The sequence below is a fragment of the Pteropus alecto genome, unplaced genomic scaffold, assembly GCF_000325575.1.
Source record: "Pteropus alecto unplaced genomic scaffold, ASM32557v1 scaffold155, whole genome shotgun sequence".
Lineage (NCBI taxonomy): Eukaryota > Metazoa > Chordata > Mammalia > Chiroptera > Pteropodidae > Pteropus > Pteropus alecto.
The window spans coordinates 15523488-15544810 of NW_006438113.1; the positions used below are offsets into that span (position 1 = coordinate 15523488).

Sequence of the window (21323 nt, forward strand, 5' to 3'; positions counted from 1 at the left end):
AAGATGAATCTGCCATATGACTACAGATGAATATGTATATAATTTATAGAAAGATGTGATCTATGCTTAACCTGCCTTTCCTCAGAGACTTGCATTTCTTTCTCTTTTTTTCAAAAAAATTAAATATTTATTGAAACCTTTTTATGTGGCAGGCTCTGTTTTTTGTGCTAGGCTCATAGAAGTGAACTAAACAGGCAAGGCTTACCCTCATGGAGGTGACTGATATTTTGATGGGAAAACAGGCAGTAAACAAGTAAAGACTTGCTTTTAATTCTTCAGGGGTATCGGATTCTTTGCCTTGGAACATTTAAAAATAATATTAATAGTTTTCTCATGTAAATATTAACTGCCTTATCCTAATGGTTATACTTTTATAGATTCTTAGTGAAATAAAATAAAAGTATGGATTCTTTAATATATAAAGGGATAATTAATTTGAGATTTCAAGAGTGTTCAGAGAAAGCTTGAAGATCAACTCTTCTGTGTACTTTCTAGATGAGCCAAGATGCCTACACAGGTAGAGCACAGCACTAATCGAGCCCCCACATACTTTGCTATAGATTATCTGTAGCTAGAATGTGTAGTCTAACACCAATAGTCTTGGCAGTTCTGCTTACCAGAGCCAGCAATCAGAAACTGCAGGCTTCAAGTTCATCTATGTCAAGTAGGAGAGGACTTGCAAATTGTTGGAATCCTGCCACTGCTAAAATACTTACTCATCTATTTTTAATTGTGGGCCTCCACCAAGGCTACCATGAGCCAGTAGGAGGGCTAGGAAGATTAATGAGGAGGAGCTTTTGAATCCTTCAAATAGCTCTCCTCAAATATGGAGCTATGGTATTTTATACTCAAAGAAATGCTATGCTATCTAGTCTACTAATGCGGGAGCGGGAGCCTCCCAACTGCGTTTGTAAAGCTTAGGCCAGCAGCAGCTGACAACTTGCCCCACTTTGCATGGCTCATGAGTATTTCTAGTAGAACAGGCATTGTGGCTAGTAGCTAGGGGACTGTCTCCTTTCCTGGTGAAAAGTAAAATGTACACTATCCTCATGTGCATAATACATGTATTCAGGGTATTTTTAAGATTTATCCCTCTTTCTACATTTCTATAGTTCTTCATCTTCATGATTTACAAGACCCTAGGTTTACAGCCATTTTTTTCTCCAGCAGAATTAGGAATCAAGACTTACTATCATCCGTATTAGTCTGAGAAAACAATTACTTCTAGAAACGATTATTCCTGGAAAATGGTTTCTTGGAAATGTAATTAATCTTTCTATCAGTATACTTGGGTACTTACTTAAACAAGAAATGCCATTATAGAATTTCCAATATTAAACCTTTAAAATGTTACCTATTGCCTCCCTGATTATTCAATGCCTTTTTTTTTTTTTTTTCGTACAAGGAGATAAATTGTGTCCTAGGGAAAATGGAGATTTTAAAAATTTACTTGTGACCATTTTGGGTCACCTGTATTGAAAGATACTATCTCTTGTATCAAACATTTACTTATAAAAGAAAATAGCAGTTCATTTTTAGTTAACTGTCCCTAAGTAACAGGTCGGCTCTATCCACTCTGCTCAACAACATTGCAGTTAGGACTTAGATAAAATGTTTGGTATTTACCACCAATACTCATGGCCTATATATGGTTTCAAAGGCAACAGCTGCTGCCTTGTTATTTCTATCCATTGCTATATTGACACTGTGTGTATTTAACTATTATGTCTCAAGAGTGTTCTTAGATAAGCATAAAATCACAAATACAATAATCTTTTCAACCAAGTACAGTATGCTCAGAAGATACAGTTCATTCCTCATTTAAAAGGGGATGATGAACTCTTGTTATAACACATTTTAACATGCATACTTGGTGTCTTGTAGCTGGCAGAATGTTTATGAAAACACTTCCAGTGAAGACTGATGAGCTAATTAGCTACATTGCTTGTAAACTACTAATTGCTGGAAAATACTCAACATGGCATTCCTTAGCATTCACTTGAAAAATCTGCAGCAGGCTTTTCTTATAGGGCATGTGATATTGTCAGCAAACTCTTTAGTGTTGTCCATCTTGAAGTGATGTGTGGGTAGGTGAGAAGCACTTAATGTGTGTGTGCAGCCTTCTCAATTTCAGTCACTTGATATGATAGACCTCTGACAAATAGTATAATTTGAGAAATAACAGTAATGTCAATTTTGAAAGTATAAGAAATTCTGTAAGCCACTTTGATGTATAACTCAAAGACAGGAGCAAAGATTTAATGCATCTTAACAGGTTGCTTTGTAAGTTATGAGTCCTAGAAACTAGAACATCGCTTGAAATCTCAGCTGGTAAAGAGTCTGAAATTGAAGGTGTGATTCATATATTAGCCATGGCTTTGCCTTTCTCCCTGACTAGAGAGATGGCACCATGCTGTAGCCATTTCATATGTGTGTGCAAAGGTAACAGAGTAGGTGTAATACTGACAAGTGATCTAAAGTTTATGGTCACAGAAAATAGATCTGAACGTTATTGTTTTGTTGCATATTCTAGTGCTTTAAGCTGTTGGCCATTTCTCAGGGTCAGGAATAAAAATCTTTAGGATGTCTGTCCTTCACTTTTTCTGCTCATCTCTTTCTTCAGTTTCAAAGAAAGTAGTATTCCTTTAAAACTAATCTTTCCAATCATTACTTGGACCCAAGCTCATTTCCTCTCTTGAGAGACTTTCGTTCTCAATTATCTTTTCTTTCTCTAGGCTGTTCATTCATATACCTTTATACCGGTTCGTTCTTCACACATATTAGCTCGTCCCTACTTGATTGACAAATATTCAATAAAAATTCCATTTCCTTTTAGTCTACTCTCTTCTTAAACTCCTATTCTGTTTTACTTTATCTATTCTTCTGCTTTGGCCTATTTATTGTTTCACTCAATTACTTTTGCACAATTTTAATTCTCTTCAACTCCTCTGCTGCATTTGGCATTTATTTGTTCTTGAAACTTTATCCTCTTTTCTTTTAGGAGGTTACATACTAAATTGTCTTATTACTTTGCTACACCCTCTTTCTGTTTCTTTTTTGACTTCTTCCTCTCGTCTCCTATGATTTTTTTTTCTTTTTTAAAATCATTTTTATTTTTCAATTACAGTTGACCTATACTAGTTTCAGGTATACAAATAGTGACTAGATCTCCACACAACCCATGAAGTGATTATCCCAATAAATCCCGTTCCCATCTGACACCACACATAGCCATTACAATATACTGACTTTTTTCTTTATGAGATACTTTATGTTCCCAGCACTATTTTGTAAGTACCAATTTGTATTTCTTAATCCCTTCCCCTTTTTATCCATCCCTCCTAACACCGTCCCATCTGGCAACCATCAAAATGTTCTCTGTATTTATAAGTTTGTCTCTGTTTTGTTTTGTTTTTTAGATTCCACATATAAGTGAAATCATATGGTATTTATCTTTCTCTGTCTGACTTATTTCACTTAGCATAATACCCTCCAAGTCCATCCAAGTTGTTGAAGATGGCAAGATTTCATATATATATAATCTGAGTAACACTCCACTGCATATGTGTACCACTATCTTCTCTATCCATTCATCTACTGATGAACATTTAGGTTACTTTCATATCTTGGTTACTGTAAACAGTGCTACAATGAACATATAGATGAATACATCTTTTCGAATTAGTGTTTTGGGTTTCTTCAGATAAATACCCAGAAGTAGAATTTTTTTTTGTCTCTCATTGTAGCCTTTAAAAAATATTTTTTATTTTTCAATTATAGTTGGCATACAATATTATATTCATTTCAGGCGTACAACAGGGATTAGACATATAACTAATAAAATGATCACCCCAATAAATCTAGTACCCATTTGTCCTATACATTTTCTTAAGCCTTAATCTTGGTCTTCTCTGTCCTCTCTTCTCTCCTTGGGGAGCTTTTTCATTCTCGGGACTTTGTTGACAACTTTTAGTTATTATTTAAACTCTGCTACCAAACTAAGTGTTTTTTTTTATATTAACACATAGATAATAATGCTAAATTTACTCCTACAAGTAATAGTCATTCTTAGGAATGTTTGATGCTCAGCACAGTAGTTGAAACTCTACTTCCATCTTCCCCAGTGAGAAGTGATATCATGGTCAGTACCACTGCTCTAATTATTTTCTACTTGTTAGATTACTTTGATGTATAACTCAAAGACAGGAGCAAAGATATAATGCATGTTAACAAATTGCTAGTCTATTTTGACATTACGTTACAGTTATCTTGAACAGACTGAACTTGACATCTTTCACAAACCCTTTACAAACTTTTATAGCTCTAGCATCATCTGACTTGAACTCTCAGAGCATTTGACGGTTGATTATTTTCTTTCTAGAATGCTCTGATTCCTGGAATAATGGAGCACCACACAGTACTGATTTTCTCTCTTTATCTCTTTGGCTACTTTCTCTCAATCTTTGTTTTGGTTCAGTTATTAGAAAACTTTAACATATGGGTATGTGAATCTACTTTTTCAACTGTAAATTTTATGAAATCTAAAATATTTCTGATGAAAATTTAGCATCTTAATTGAGATGTTTTGTAAGCATAAAATACATAATGGATTTCAAAGAGTATGAAAAAATATAAAATATCTCAATAATTTTTATATTGATTACTTAGTGAAATGGTATATTTTGAATATATTGTTAAAACAAATATATATTTTTAAAAGAATAGTTAACATTTGTTAAGATCTCAATATTATTTAATACAAGGTTAAGTAATTATATGAGTTATCACATTCGACCCTCATAATTATCCTACGCAGTTTATGTTGTTACTCTCCTGATTTTAAAGTAAGAAAATTGAATCTTGGAGAACTTAGAACGAAATATAATTTAAAAACTCATTTTATCTATTTCTTTTTGCATTTTTAATGCTAAATTTTTTTTTACTCTTTACTTTTTAAAAATGTTTCCTAGTACTTTAAACAGTGGCTACCAAAATATCTTAAATTATATATGTGGCTAAGAGTTTTTCTGTTGGACAGTGCTGAGCTAAAGTCTATCTCTGCCTGATCCCACATGGCTCTCTGGAGAATGAATAGCACTAAATTATCTTCCCTTAATGTGAGGGAGCCAACCTTTTGTGTTCCAGGATCAGTTAGTCATTGGCTAGTAGCTACTCTTCCCGTTAAGGTGTAACTTCCAGGCATAATGCAGTTTTGAATGTTTGGGAGATTCTTTCATAAACGTGACCACAAAGTCTGCTATGTGCTCTAATAGATTTGTTTTAAGACCACCATATACTTAATAAGTCTTAAAGAATGGAAGTCACTAAACTGTAATGATTTTTCCATGTAATATTTTATTACTTAGGTGTCTTTCTTGAGCAGTTAAGCATAAAACTTATTACATAGAAATGCAACATTTTACATACCTTTATAACTGCTTGTTTCTGAGTTATCTAAGTGCTAGATAACTATCAATAATTTTTATTTCTCTTGAAAGAGACTTCTGGCTTGTGTGTCCCAAGGACAACATTATGATTAAAGGCTATGCTACTCTCTTATATCTTTCAGATAAATGTGATTATCATGAAGTTATTAATAGTTGGTGTACAGACAGTGATGGGGCGAGGATAGAATCAATTCATTCAAAGAAAGGGAAAAAGCACAGCAAGAAATAATTTTCAGAGCCAGAAATAAAATTGCTTTGTTTCTTAACAGTTTGTAAGTATGTGATCTGGACAGAAAAAGAACCAAGTATAAGCATTTCTTGGAGAAGGACAAACTATTTATATATACATATATATATAACTATATATATACATATATACATACCAACTATATATATACACATGTATATACACATATGTATATGTGTATATATGTATGGATGTATATATGTATGTATATATGTGTATATATGTATATATGTATATTTCTGTATATATATGTATATATGTATATATACACACATATATATGTTTGTTTTTCTAGATATTCTGAATCTGTTTACCATGTTCTAAAGTTTAGTCATTCTTTTCATCTTAATAGTTGTTTCATGGAGTCCTCCTTTTTTTGTTTTTCCCACAGAGACATTTCTTCTGAAACTTTTTCTTTCAATGATATATCAACTTGATTATCATCTGCAGACATCTCTGGGTCAGGCACATCATTTCCTTTATCCCATACAATTTTTTCTGGCATTATCCCGCTTTCTTGGCGTAAAACAGCGGCGAACCTCTCTCTCTCTCTCTCTCTGTCAGAATAAAGAGGGCTTTACTTTGGAGTCCACTAACATACTAGGTACTTCAGTTCTCTCCAAATGATTTCCTCAGCTTGTTTGGATTAAAAAAAAAAAACAAACCTTTTTTATGATTTGGGGGTTAAATCCTGAGCTGCCTGCTGCTTTGCAAACAGTAATAGAGAAAACACAGGGCACAACATGTCATGTATAGGAAATCAGTTAATCACCCTGGTTTTCAGACCCCTGCTCAGTTCTGCCCCGTATCATATCTCCAAGCCTGGCCTCTTTGAATTCCTATGGGCAGAATGTCTCCAGCATCCTCTGCAGACTCAGCTTATTCTAGACTGTAGTTCTCTATTCTTGTTTTTATCTGTCAACACCCTTTCATCAGCTTTTCATCTTCCAGAAGACTCTCAGCTGCTGTTGATGACTCTTAACAATTTTGTTATTGTTTTATTTTTTTGTGTGTGTGCTTTTCTATTCTCATCTCAGTAAGGTCTGGGAAAGACTTCATTAAATAAGAGTGCTCAGGGTGCCATCTTAAAAGAACTGATTGACTCAGTGGACCTCTCAGTTGACGGAGTGGTCTGAACAAAGGTAAATTAATAGTGTTAACAGGAATATGGTAAAGTTTACTTGGCAGAAAATGAACTAAGTGAAATTAAATAATTTAGGGCTTGCTGATTCAGAGTTGAATTCACAATGAAAAAAAAGATTATATTTGATATCTTAGGGATTAGGAAATAACTATAAGTTCTTAAGCAGTTGAATGCTATTATGAATATAGTTTAGCAGGTTATGTTTAATTGTTAAAAAGCATGAAATCTCTGAAGGCTGTTTTCAAGGCAGATTTCTATAAAAAAATAAACAGCTCTTTACTTTTACATTCTGGCTTAATATTTAAGCCTGGCTTTTCTGGGCCTCATGGAAACTGTAAATAACGTAATAATACAGAACAAATTCCTTTCCCTTTAAATTATCTAGAGTGAGTTCTGTTATTTGCAACTATGATTTCTGTCAGATACATATGACAAGACAAGATTTGTCTTTTAGGAACATACTCATATTAACCAAGATCGTGAGGCTTAAGATGTGAAATCAGAACTGATTTTTAATTTATAATGAATAATAAAGTTATTATGCAGAACAAAACACACCACTCAATCAATATGTTTTCTTGTTGTAGACAGATCAATATTAGGAACATAAGTGATAACCAGAAGATGGCTTAGTGAGCATGGAAATAGTATAAAGGAAGTATATAGTATAAACTGTTTAATGGTATGAAGTTAAAATCATCAGGTTAATCTATCATTTCTACAGAGATAATTTTACCAATGGGTAAGATTTATAGTATTTAAAGTTTATTATATAAAGCTTTTACTCTGTTGGGAAGTGTTTAGGTAGATATGACCAATTTTTATAATTTATTTTTTTTACGATTGATTCAATTCCTTCTTTAGACATGCTACTTTAAAGCAATATGTAGTCAAGATTAGCCACTATCTGAAGCCTGGGATCCATTCTGTTTCTTGAGATGACTGATCATTGACTCTTGCAATATAGTTTATCATAATCATTTTCTTGGATGTGAGAAGAAAATTCCCTTCTCCTTTTGATATGTCTCTCCTCCAATCCTTTGTGTGTGTGATGACTATAGAGTTTGATTCCAGAGGGTAATTTTTTTCTATATTTTCAAATATCATTCCTCAAATATAGCTAATAAGTAGAGGTCTCTTAACATTCTTTTTCCCATACCAATGTGCGAAGCTTTGGGCTAGAGACTTTCTGAGTTAACTAATGGTAATATTTTAAGAGAATTGTAAAATAGTCAGATTTAACTGGTCACCCAAGGTATTCCTGCAGAATCAGAGCTTACTAACTCATTTCTAAGAAAAGAATATTAAGAGAGGCTGGATTAACTTTGAAATATCAGTGATGTTATAGCAGTGAGTATGCATAAATCTAGGTAAATGAATTAAATTTCCCATATGATAAAATATTATAATAAAAATAAAACTAAAGAGTTTAGTTACAAAGGATTTTAGGAGCTAGTACATCTGAATGCCTGAGGGGTCTATTTAGTAAAGGAGTTAGTGAAGTTAGTTAAAGAGCATGTTATTTACAGCAACACTATTTTTAGACACACTAGTGTCCCCAAATTAATGAAAATTTAGTATCGCAGAATAGAAAAGTTTCTGACAGTGAAAGAGAATAAGTACTAAAGAAAATGGGGTTAAATAAGAGAAAAAATTTTAATGAAAACTCCACTTAAAAATAGTACTGCATGAAAATTGCAATCATTATTCTAAATCAGCTCACAGATTTAGCCAATTCTGGTCTAACAACCAACAACTAGAAAAAACTATGAAATTAAGAATGATTTTACTTAAATGTGCATGGACCTGTAACATTAAATGAATCCTTGAATTGCTAGATTGTATTCTTGAATATTTATACTTACCCTTTACTCTGTGCTAGCACATTATACAAGTTGATATTTACTTCTTGCTTTTCTTTACTTTTTAATGCTAGGTGCTCCCAGTGAGATTTGCTATTTTATCTTTCTCACCAAATATTCACAGCCTATAATGATAATCCAAAGAAGGAATTAACAGCCTTCCCTCCTACATTACAAAAGTTTTTATTTCTACTCTCCCCAGCCCCCAATATTTTGACCTCTTCTTTTTTTCTTAGCCTGTGGCATTTACGTAGGTCAGTAAATATCAGTTTCAACCATTCCTGGAGGGAGGCATTTGGAATTGAGAGTCAATATTGACAGTCCACTGGCCCTGGGCAGTTGAACCCCTGAAATTGTGTGGCTGATAGCAAGGGCTTCGTGATGGACCAAGGTAGGAAGGTTTGCTGAAGCTCCACAATTAAGAAAATTGATTGAAATGGTTTCATGGGAATAGCTTTGATTTTGACATGATAAATCTTCACACAAAAAAGATATAAAATATTAATACAGTAGTGAGGACATGTTTGAATTTTAAGAACTCTGAATTTATCTAGTAGTTTTCTCTGGGCACTATTGGCTTTCATTTGTTTTCTTTATCGTGTTTTTATATTCTTTGCATTTGCGTAATAAGGAAATTGATACCAAAAAAGTATGTGACTTGCTCGGGATTTCATAGAAAGTTCGTGAACAAGCTAGGTTTGCTGGCTGTTGGTCTTGCGGTTCTTTATTATTAGGCTTTGGATGTGAGAAGAAAATTCATAACTCTGTTTGGTATTATACTGGGAGCATTATTTGGAGCTGGCTGAACTTTCTTCACTGAGGCATATGGAAAATTCCTGAGATGCTAAAATTATTAGATATATAAATACTATAGCCAAAAGCATGCTGGGTCAAATTTTATATTTTTTAAAAGATAAACTAGTCTTTATATTGTCTAGGCTTTTCAGGCTAGGTCCATACGTTTAGCTTATTTAAGACTTGAAAACCAAATAAAGATTTTATGAAAAATAATTGGCTTTTTAGAGCTATATTCATATACATCAAAATGGCGATACTTTTTAGTTGTATGAATTTTTTTTGTGTATGTGTGGAGTATTTAATTTTTAAAAAAGAGATTATAAAAAAGATTATAAATATATATTAGTTCATTTACCTCAGGTGAAGAGCTAGCAAACAATTTCTGTAACGAGCCAGATAGTAATTATTTTAGGTTTTGTGGGCCATATGCTGTGTGTTGCAACTACTCAACTCTGTTCTTGAAGTGGGACAGCAGCCGTAGAAATGTTTAGAAATGAACCATAGAAACAAACAAACAAAAAATGCCTATGTTTTAGTAAAACTTTATTTATGCACACGGAAATTTGAATTTCATATAATTTTTACAAGTCATGATATATTCTTCTTTTGATTTTTTTCCCCCAATTATTTGAAAATGTAAAAGTTATTCTCAGTTTGTGGTTTGCACATAAACAGGGCAGGCTGGATTTGTTCTGTTTTCTGACCTTGTCTTAGAAAAAAGAACTGAGAATCCAAGGAGTTTCAAAATCATTTTATTTGTTAAGCATCTTAAGTTTCTTAGACTAAATTTATCATTGGTGGGCAAAATAAAATGAAAAGACAATTAAAACTGCTGTTAATTTTTGTGCAAAAGAAAACTAATTTGTATAGCTCAATTTTTTTGTTTTGGCAACATAGTGAGCTTTATAGGGTTCCCAGAGGTTTCTGAGGGAGGTGCATTCCGCTTAGAGTTTTGTAGCAGTTAACAAAAGTTTTCAACATCCTTCTACCCACCCCAAATCTTTTAATGATCTTAATATTCCCCTCATGGAAAATAGTTGCGGTGTGACTACTACTTTTCTTACTACATTATAATAATTATTCACTGTACATAATAGTTTTATAGTGACAGTTTGTATTACACCTACATATACATTCATTCTCTTTTCTTTTATCTCCTGCACAGGTAAGTTTTTAGTCTCTTGCTTTTGACTAAAAAAATGTGACATCTTTAAACAATCGAAAAGTAATCTCTACAAAGGGCCTTACTAAAACTCTTGTACTTTTAAATTAAATTTGAATAATTTAAATTACATTTTTGTTAGAAAATCTTTTTATGTGCTTGTTGGCCATTTATATTTCGTCTCTGGAGAAGTGTTTAGATCTTATTTCCATTTAAAAATTGGGTTATTTGTCTTTTAAATATTGAGTTGTAAGAATTTTCAAAATAGATTCTGGATATGTCTCATCATATATGATTTGCAAATATTTTCTCCCATTCTGTAGGTTATCTTTTCACTTTCTTAATGTTGAAGTCCAAAAATGTAAAAGAAATTTTTAAAGTCGCTTCATTGAGGTGTTACTGACATACAAAAAATGGTGATATTTAATATATACAACTTGACATGTTTGGAGATGAGTATAAACCTGTGAAATTAATCACAATCAATGCCATAAACTTATTCGTTACCTCCCCAAATTTCCTCCCTCCTCTAATTTATTTATTTATTTTTACTTTGTGTGTGATGAGAGCAGTTAACATAAGATCTACCCTCTTAGCAAAATTTTAACTATTAATAGTATCGTTAATCATAGTATTGTTAATCGTAGGCCTGTGTTGCAGAGTAGATATCCAGAACTTTTTCATTTTGCATAACTGAAAGTTTGTACCTTTCGATCAATGTCTTCCCATTTTGCACCCTACCCCCAACCCTTGGCAACCACCATTCTATTCTCTGCTTTAATGAATTTGACTATTTTAGATTCCACATAAAAGTGAGATTATGTGGTATTTGTCTTTCTGTGTCTGGATTATTTCACTTAGCATGATGCCCTCAAGTTCCATCCACATCGTTACAAATGGCAAAATTTCCTTCTTTTTTAAGGTTGAATAATGTTTCATTGTATGTGTATAGCATGTTTTCTTTACCCACTTATTTTTCAATGCATGTTTATGTTGTTTTACATCTTTGCTATTGTGAATAATGCTGAAGTGAACATGGGAGTGCAGATATGTCTTTGAGATTCATATTTCAATTCTTTTGGATATATAATCAGAAATGAGATTGTTGGATCAAATGATAATTCTACTTATACTTACTTGAGGATCTTCCATTCTGTTTTCCATAGTGGCTGTACCAATTTACATTGCCATCAATAGTGTACAAGGGTTTCCTTTTCTCCGCATTCTCATCAACAGTTGTTGTCCTTTGATTTTTTCATAACAACCATCCTAGTAGGTGTAAGATAATAACTCATTGTGGTTTTGGTTTGCATTTCCCTTATGATTAGTGATGTCTGATACTTTTTCATATACTTGTTGGCCTTTTGTATGTCTTCTTTGGAGAAATGTTTATTTAGGTCCTTTGCCCATTTAAAAAAAATAATTAATTATTATATTTTTTATAGTGACATTGGTTAACAAAATCCAGTGTTTCAGCTGCACGTTTTAACAGTCAGGCATGTATACATTGTGTGTTCACCTTCCATAGTTATATTGCTTTCTGTCACCACATATTTGACTTCTTTTACTCCATCTACCTACCTCCTCTCCCTTCCCTTCTACCTTCTGGTGACCACTAGTGTATTGTCCATGTCCATGAGTCTCTGTTTGCCCATTTTTTTAAATTGGGTTATTCGTGTTTTTGATATTGAATTGTAGAAGTTCTTTGTATATTTTGGATGTTAACTTATAAAAAAACTGGTCTGCTAATATTTCCCCCATTCCATAGGTTGCATTGTCATTTTGTTAATTGTTTCCTTTGCTGTACAGAAGCATTTTAGTTTGATGTAATCCCGCTTATCTACTTTTGCTTTTGTTTCCTGTGTTTTTGGTGCCATAACAAACCATTGCTCAGTCAAATGTTGAGAAAATTTTTCCTTTAAGAGTTTTATTGCTTCAGGTTTTACATTTAAGTACTTAATCCATTTTGAGTTGATTGTTGTATACAGTGTGAAAAAGGGTCCAATTTCATTCTTTTGTATGCAGATATCCAATTTTCCCACCAGCTCCATTTATTGAAGAGACTATCTTTTCCCCACTGTGTATTCCTAGCACTTTTATTGACGTTCAGCTGACCACATATGTATGTGTTTATTTCTGGGCTTTCTATTCTGTTCCATTGGTCTATATGTCTGTTTTTATGTCAGTACTATACTGTTTTGATTACTATAGCTTAATAATACATTTTGAAATTAGGAGTGTGATATATCCAGCTTTGTTTTTCTTGCTCAAAATTGCTTTGATTATTCAGAGTCTAAAGTTTTAAATTTTGATTAAGTCTAACATATCAAATTTTTAATTTAATTTATTTGGTAGCATATATAAGACATTATTGCCTAACCTAACAGCATGAAGTTATACTCCCATGATTTTCTCTAAGAGTTTTATAGTTTTAGCTCTGGCATAGGTCTATGATTCATCTTGAATTAACTTTTGTGTATGGTGTGAGATAGAGATCCAACTTCATTTTTTTTTTTTTTTTGCATGTGACTATCCAATTGTCTCAGCACAATTTGCTGAAAATACTATTACTTTCCCACTGTATTTTCTTGGCACCTTTGTTGAAAATTGATTGACCATAAATGTAAAGGTTTATTTTGGGATATCAGTTCTATTGGTTACTATAGCTTTCTAGCAAGTTTTGAAATTGCGAAGTGTGATTCCTGCAGCTTTGCTCTTTTTTTCAAGATTCTTTCAGCTATCTCAAGTCCTTTGCATTTCCATATGAATTTTAGGTCCAACTTGTCAATTTCTTCAAAAGAGCCAGCAAAATTTTGATAAGGATTGTGCTTAGACTTTAGATTGATCTGTAGATCATCTTGAGAAGTATTACTGTCTTAAAAATATTCAGCCTTGTCCTCTGTGAACATGTGATATCATTCCATCTTTTTTTTTTTTTTGGTCTTCTTTAATTTCCTTCAGCTTTCAAATTAGTTTTTAAAGAAATAACAGATCTTTTTTTATACTCATTTAATAAGTTTATATATTCAGTAAAATTACATAATTATAATTAGAACTCACATGAAAAGGTTGGGGAAAACACTGACTCTTGGTAGACCTCAATTAGTGAGAGCAGAAGGGGGCTCTAGTATACTTGAGATAATCTTTTAGTATTGAGCAGGAAGGCAGAATTATCATTAATATGCTGCTGAGAGGGTTGAGTAATCTAGGGAGATAGTTGAGAGAAGGTCTCTTAAGAGAGCTTCTACTATATTCCAACTATGATGTTAGGTGATGTTTCCATCAGTTTTATAAAAACTAGCCCCATCCAATTTTATATTTTATAAAAATTTATAATTTTATAGAATTAACCCTAATAAAATATTTTCTAGCTCATTTTTATTGTTTTTAATGGTGAAGGGCTCAGTGGCAGGTTGCCTATGTCCTTCCACTTTAGTTAACTTAATATATTGTCTTGCTATTGACTTTACCTGGCCACAGCAATTTTCTGATATATGACTGCTGCTGGCCTCGAAGGCGGGAATTTTGCTCTTTTGAATAGCTTTGTTAGAGGAAACTGAGGCAATGCTCAGTCTAGGGCTAATTATTCCCCACAATTGAGGCAAGACCCTTCTATGTACTCTATCCAGAGTCCCATGCATAGTTTTCTATTCTGGTCTGAGAACAAGTACTATTCCTAGCTCTGTATGAGTGCCAAGTACTGTTACCTCAAATTCTTTTGGATAATTTTTTCCTTAGCCTTGGTTAGTTTCTTCCTATATATGTGTTGACCACTATTTAACTGAATACACAGCTGGCAGCCTCTGCAGATCTTGAGTTCTCTCTCTGTGTAGTTTTCTTCTTTCCTACTCTCTGTTGTCTGTACTTGAGATGCCATAATCTCCCTGGATTTTCAGCTTTGTCTCTTCAGCTCGGAGAGTTTGCCAGGCTATGTTTTAGTTTTTCCTTCCTGTGTGTGGCCTGGAAAGTTTCTCAAGGTAGTAAGCTGGGGCTATCAAAGGGTTTCTCCCAATTATTTTTCACTTCTCAGGGATTACTGTCCTTTATTGCTTGATGCCCAATGCCTTTATAACCATTTTTTTTTATCATATAGTTTATTCATTTTTGTTTCAGGTAGGAAAGAAATCTGGGCTTTGTTACTTTGCTTTGGCTGGAACCAAATTATAATTTTTAATAAGACTTTGCTGAGAGTTTGAAGATAATGAGAGGGAAATAAAACACAGCCAATAGTTTACAATGACAAACATGCACCTGCATTCTGAATCCATAGGTTCTTCTGATATCCTTATAACTTGCAAGCCTGAGTCTACATAGCAGCAGCTGGCTTTTTGACTTGTCCCTCTACCACGAGATTTTCTTTTACCATACAAAACATTTTTGCTCTACGTAGTCGAACTATCTCAAACATTTAAAGGAGTGCCTGCCTGCCTGTACCCTGCTTCTCTTTCTACATTTAGGACCTATTTGAGGTCATCCTACTCTGTACCCTGCAAAAAAGAACCCCCCAAAAACAAACAAAAAAAACAATTGACTCCAAAGTTAAATTCAAGCTCCTATCTCTTAAGAGCTTTCAAATTAAAAATTGCTGTTTCCCAATTTAAAATAAATAAAACCAAACCCCCCAGTCTTAGCCTGAGAGCCCCATTATACCAGGGCGTGTTATTATATATTGAATCAATTAATATGTACTAGTGCATTTTACATGTTTATGATCTATTAAAACACACACAGAAGGGTGGCCAGAGGTAAATACTAGAAATCTCAATTGAATCATAAATTTAATGTTAATTATAAAAGTTGTAGAAAATTTAATTTTTAATTCTTGCACCTTTTCATTTTGATTGTTCCCCTTTCTCCTCTGGATGTTTTATTTATACAGTGTTTTCTTTGATTTTCAAGTTTATAATCAATATAATCAGTTTTAGAAAGTGAAGTTGTATTTTTAAATATAGCAAAGGAACTTGCTATTTAAAAGAACCATGTAGGCATCTTTTATAAAATGAAGAATATTTTGTCTATTTGGTCAAGAATTTTTCTTTTTTTACTTTCAGAGTTTATTCATATGATCATATAAAGTTTTTATATATCAAATTTTATATTCAGAATTTTTCACATATTATACTTACATATGTATAAGATGTACCTATATAAATCTTTGTGGAGTATATACCTTCATACCTTATTCAAGAAGGCATTTCATAACTGATATTTTGAAGATTAAACAGAGCATATTTGATAGGAAAAAGACAAAATGAATCCAGTAGAAGGAAACTTTCCAAACCTAGTTCTTGTGCTGTTTTCAAGGACTTTAGTAAATTGCTTTTATGCATGGAGTGGGATCTTTTGAAGATAAATGTAGTTTTTTATTTGTATGTATTTTAAAAGTGAAATTCCTAATTATTATTAAACTTCAAAGTAAAAACATTATAAGAAATATGGGAATGACATTTAAAAAAAATAGACTTTCATGTGTAGAACTTATAAGCATGAATGTTATATTCTAAATAGAAAGGAAATTTGTTGCACCTTTTTTTCCAAGTTAATTAGGAAAATAGCCATTTTCCTCCTGACACAAGACACTTTGACAGTGAACTGGCTAAATTCCATACACCAGCTATTTTTGTCATTAGCTGGAACATGTTGCTCTTACCTAGAACATTCCTCTAAGTGTCCTCTGACACCTCAGGCAGAGTTAAGTCCTTCTCTATGCCTCTTAGTACTTTCTGTATGAGCCCAGCTTTGACTGTGTCACAATGTTCATTGACTCTCATTTGTGAACTTCTTGTGCTGCAAAATTGCTTCATATTGATCTCTATATCCCAGATGCCTAAGGTAGAGCTGTGTTTATAGGAAACAACAAGTGTTTGTCAAAGGGAAGTTGGATAATATTCACTCACATATTCATTCAGTAACACACATTCAATGTATTCACAGCCAATAGAGTAGGCACTATTCTAGACCCTGGGAATACTGTGGTGACCAAGACCAATGCAGCTCTTACGCTCTTATGATTTAGAAGAAAAGACATGCTTTGATACAAGTCATTACAATTAATGATGATGAAAATTATGATAGGATTGTAAGACCTGCTTTAGTAATGGGGGTCTGAGGTTTCCTAGAAGCGATGTTTACATTGGGACCAGAAGTATGAGCTGAAATCAGCTGGAAAGGGTTGGGAGAATTGCAGGGGAGGGAGGGGAATGAGTCCAATAATAGGAAGTTTACTTGCTGAATATTAATGCATCCAAGGAGCGACTTTTTTTCTCTCAACAGTGCTACTTGGTTGGCTCTTTATATTCTCTTAATGGAGACAAAGATTGTAAAATTGTTCCAAGTTTAAATAATCTTTTTCTGAATATGGCTCTTCAGTCAGTTGTTGAACATTTCAACATTTTTAGTTAAGAACACATAATTCTTTCTTTTTTTGGTGTATATTTAGTTTTAGTATAAGAAGTCAAAGATAATGTTCTATACAGGTATCGTAACTTTCCAATTCAGAATAATGACAAAAAAGATAATCTTTTGATGGGAACTTATCTGCTCTCTAAATTTTGGAGATCACTTTAAGTTTTTAGTCTCCTATCACCAATTCTGACTTGCAGAGAAACACATAAAAATCACCATCTCTACTAGAAATTTCCTGAGAGAATAACAGCTAATGCTTCTTGAGTGCTTTCCATTTTCAGATACTGTGCTAAATATACATTATGAACTATCTCATTTAAACATCCTAGAAACACTGTGAGATAAGTAATATTTTTATCTCTTTTCTACAGATGAGAACACTGAAAGTACTTGTGTCTAAGTCTCAGAACTACAAGTGGCGGATTAGAATTTGATCTCAGAAGTGTCTGACTTAAGAGTCTCAGTTCCTAACCTGATATTGCTTAAGAGAGCTAAACGTGATATTTTAGCATGCTGAGATAGTCTCATTCCCTCTTCATAGGTTTTCTCCATTTCTCCTTTTTATAAGGAATACTAATCTTTGTTATATTTAATAAGATAATTTACTCCATTTTCTTTATGCTGAAGTTCTTGAATAAATAAAAACTAAAAAATTTGTGGAGTAAAGTAGATAAAATAGGCCTTTTCATATGTTGGTGAGATGGTTGTGTTTTGGAGAATTTTTTGGCTATAAGTTCATTTGCCCCTTGACTCAGCAATTCTACTTTTATAAGTTTATCTTACAGCTAAATTTTCTCATGTATGCAAAGTTTTGTGTCATGAGTGTTCTTTGTAGTATTGTTTAAATAAGGAAATGTTGGAAATGATTTGTGTTTTCAATAGAGGTCTAGTAATATAAGTTATAGTATATCAATAAAATGTAACTTTAGTCAAGCATTAAAAAAATGACAATACCAGCTAATCAAGTCTTTACTAAGTTCTGAGCACTTCTCTTACTTAATTCTCATAAAAATTGTAGGTATTATTATTAGCTATATTTACAGAGGAGAAAAATGAGGCATAAAGAGGTTGTGACTTGTCCAAGGTAGTAGGCCAGAAACTGAAGCAGAATGGCTTCAGAGCCCACACTGTTAATTACTAAGCTGTAATTATCTCCTAGTCATCTCCTTCACATCTTAATGTGAAAAGAAAATAAATTGATAAGTGAAAAGAGCAAATTGTAGAGAGATTTTATAGTATACCATTTATGAAAAGGATCTACATATTTTTGATGTTCCATTTATTACATATAAAATATCTATATGTTTTCCTATGATGTAAAATGTCTCTATAAAAATACATTCATATATCAATGTATATGAATATGTGAGTATGTTCATAAAATACATATAAAACAAATATATACATGTATATGTACATGTGTATACATGTATGCACACATAAAATATTCATGGAAAAATTTTCTGAGTGGATATACAATAACTTAATGGGTATTTGGGATTAGTTGGAGACTTAAAAATTTTTCACTCTATTCTCTTCAGTATGGCGAACTGTTTTAAAACTAATGAACACATATTGCTTTCATATTACAATTAAGTTTAAATTGAAAAACTGAAAAAATAGTAGATGTGGTAATTCTTTAACAATTACGTTACTGGAAAGGGGTAAAGAGGGACTTTTCATTTTTATTCCCTTCTGAATTGTGAACTTTTAAAAATGAATGAGTACATGTTACTTTTAAAATAAAATGTATTTTAAATGACAAATCTTTAAAAACAGTAGACAAATTTCTCTAATAGTTATGTATTATGAAATATTATTTCTATGGCTAAGTTTAGGATATAGTTTATTATATTGACAGTTAAGGATTAATCTGCTTATGTTAAAGTTTTATCAGAAAACTGCTGTCTTATTATCTTAAAGGCTAGCTCTTTCAGACATCCATTGAATTGGAAAGTAACTCAATGAAGATTTACCTTATTTTTATAAACAAAATTGTTTCTAGTTGAAGTCTTAGTAATGAAAGCTTTCACAGGAAATGAGATTCAGAAATGCAGAAGCTGACAGCAATTTTACTAGATGTTGCTAGTCAATTGAGCACAATTTTCTTGCAGGAAAATGGTATAATGCTTCTTAACGCCAGAGCTTTATAAAAAAACAATGTCAATTTGAAACTGCATTGTTTATTAAGAGACAATGTCCTAATGTCAACTGACAGTAGTTAAATATTATGCTTAGTCATGGAATGTACTTGGAATTAGGTTGGATGATAAATGCTGCAAAAGGCAGAGCTGAAACTTAAAGTATGACTTATTTGGGGTTGTGTTTTTCAGGTGAAGCTCTGAAAATATCAGCTGAGAGATTTGCGGATGACCCCTGTTATCTCCCAAAAAGGGAGGCTGTGGTTCAAGCCGCCCGTGCCTTGTTGGCTGTAGTTACCAGACTCCTTATCCTCGCAGACATGATTGATGTCATGTGTCTCTTGCAGCACGTGTCAGCTGTAAGTAAAAGATGGCTTAATTTACCTTGGCATTGTTCTTGCTTCTAATTCCATCCTCTGAACCTGGCATCAATCTTAGTGCATCCTGTTCTCACCCTCGTTTCTTAATGTCACCCAGCAGAAGCTGATTGGATTGGGTTATGAAACTAATGTATCTCAAAAGAATGATGCCAGAAGTTAGTCTTAAAGCCAGTGGAGAATGAACAACAGAAGATGGCTTACTGATAAAGAAATGGCTAGGAGAAAGTTCTAGACTTTGACCATTTAATTATTATTGCTATATAAATATACAAATAAATACATATAACATAGTTCTGTAAATTATATAAATTATACATATATAAATGTAATTTGAGGAAGAGAAACTATAAAATTTAAGACATTTGGAAGTTTTTTCTAGTTTGTAAGTAAATATTACTTTGCCAGCTCCTTTTGATACAAGGTAAACAGTACATGTTTATAGATAGTCTGTGATATCTGTAGTAATCCATTATGAAAATGTATAAATGGATTTAATATAAGTAAAGAATATATTTAAACTTGGTGACTGCAAAGGCTGCAAGATTGCTTGCTTGCTTTATTTTGCTAGGCAAATCCAATTAGCAAAGGTTTAGTAGAAAAAAAATTTTATTAAAGTCTTTTTTTACTTTCTTAATTTATTGAGTTCCACCAAGTCATTAATAGCACACAAACAAAAAGGTCGCAAAGAACCTCTCTGCTCCATCTTCTAATTACATGGGACCCTTACTCTTCTGTCCATAAATACATCTACATTTCCATAAAGGTGCCTGGTGACTGTTACTACTTCATTAAGCAAATGATGTCCTTGTCTGATTGACTTTCTTGTCAAAATCATTTTCTCTAATCGTAAGGCTAAACTTTTCTTTGCATCTTTATCTTACTCACTAATGCTTATTTGAACCCTAATGTAGAGTGAGTGACCAACCCTTTATTATTTCATATTCCTTTCTTTTGATAGTTTTATTACCGCGAAAAAGCAATTTGGCACTTTTTGTTGTTTAAGTAGATTTTAAAGAAAGGGATTAGTTCTCATCACCAGGAGCTGTCTACTAGTAGATTAGTAGGGAAGATTAATTGAGCAATATTTCTTGTTATTTGGTTATTGGTTTGTTGAATACCTTAAAAAAATCCCTAAATATTTCTTAGATTCATTTTTTCATATGTGAATACAGACACTAATAAATGCTGTAACCAAGAAGTAGGAATGAAAGATTAAGTGTCAGGTAGTTTCCAGTTTCAGTGACCCAATATTTTTTATATTTTAGACTCTAGATTTGTTGAGATAGAGCATAATGAAAGGCTTCTGTAAGTTGAAAATTGCCACTTGTATAATCAAGTAAGAAGTAATTGTATATATAAAGACCCCAAGCACCTACACTATGATTTTGAGAGCTACTAACTGTTAGGTACAGTGCTGGGTAATTCACACATATCATGTCATTCAAATGAAGCAAAAGGTAATGGTAAATCAAAGAAAAGCAAAATTATTGCAAAATTTTTTTTTGCAAAAAAATTATAGTTAATATTTATTGAGTTTTTATAATATGCCAAACACTGTGCTGGATTATCTTCTTTAATTCAAACCTCATAATGACCCTATGATAATTATTCCTTTTAAAAAAATTTATTTTTCACTTACAGTTGACACAATATTATATTAGTTTCAGGTAATCAACATAGTGATTAGACATTTATTTTACAAAGTGATCACCCTTATAAGTCTCGGACCCATCTGAT

The 21323-nt window shown here is 32.5% G+C and overlaps 1 protein-coding gene across 2 annotated transcripts in view; it reads left to right on the forward strand.

Annotated features, from left to right (window-relative positions):
• CTNNA3 (catenin alpha 3) overlaps window positions 1-21323 on the forward strand; it is a 1378877-nt gene that overhangs the window by 67348 nt on the left and 1290206 nt on the right. For both annotated transcript variants that reach the window (XM_006915590.2, XM_006915591.2), the window contains exon 4: window positions 19399-19565. In XM_006915590.2, coding sequence (XP_006915652.1) covers window positions 19399-19565 — 167 coding nt within the window. The remainder of the gene's footprint in view (window positions 1-19398; window positions 19566-21323) is intronic.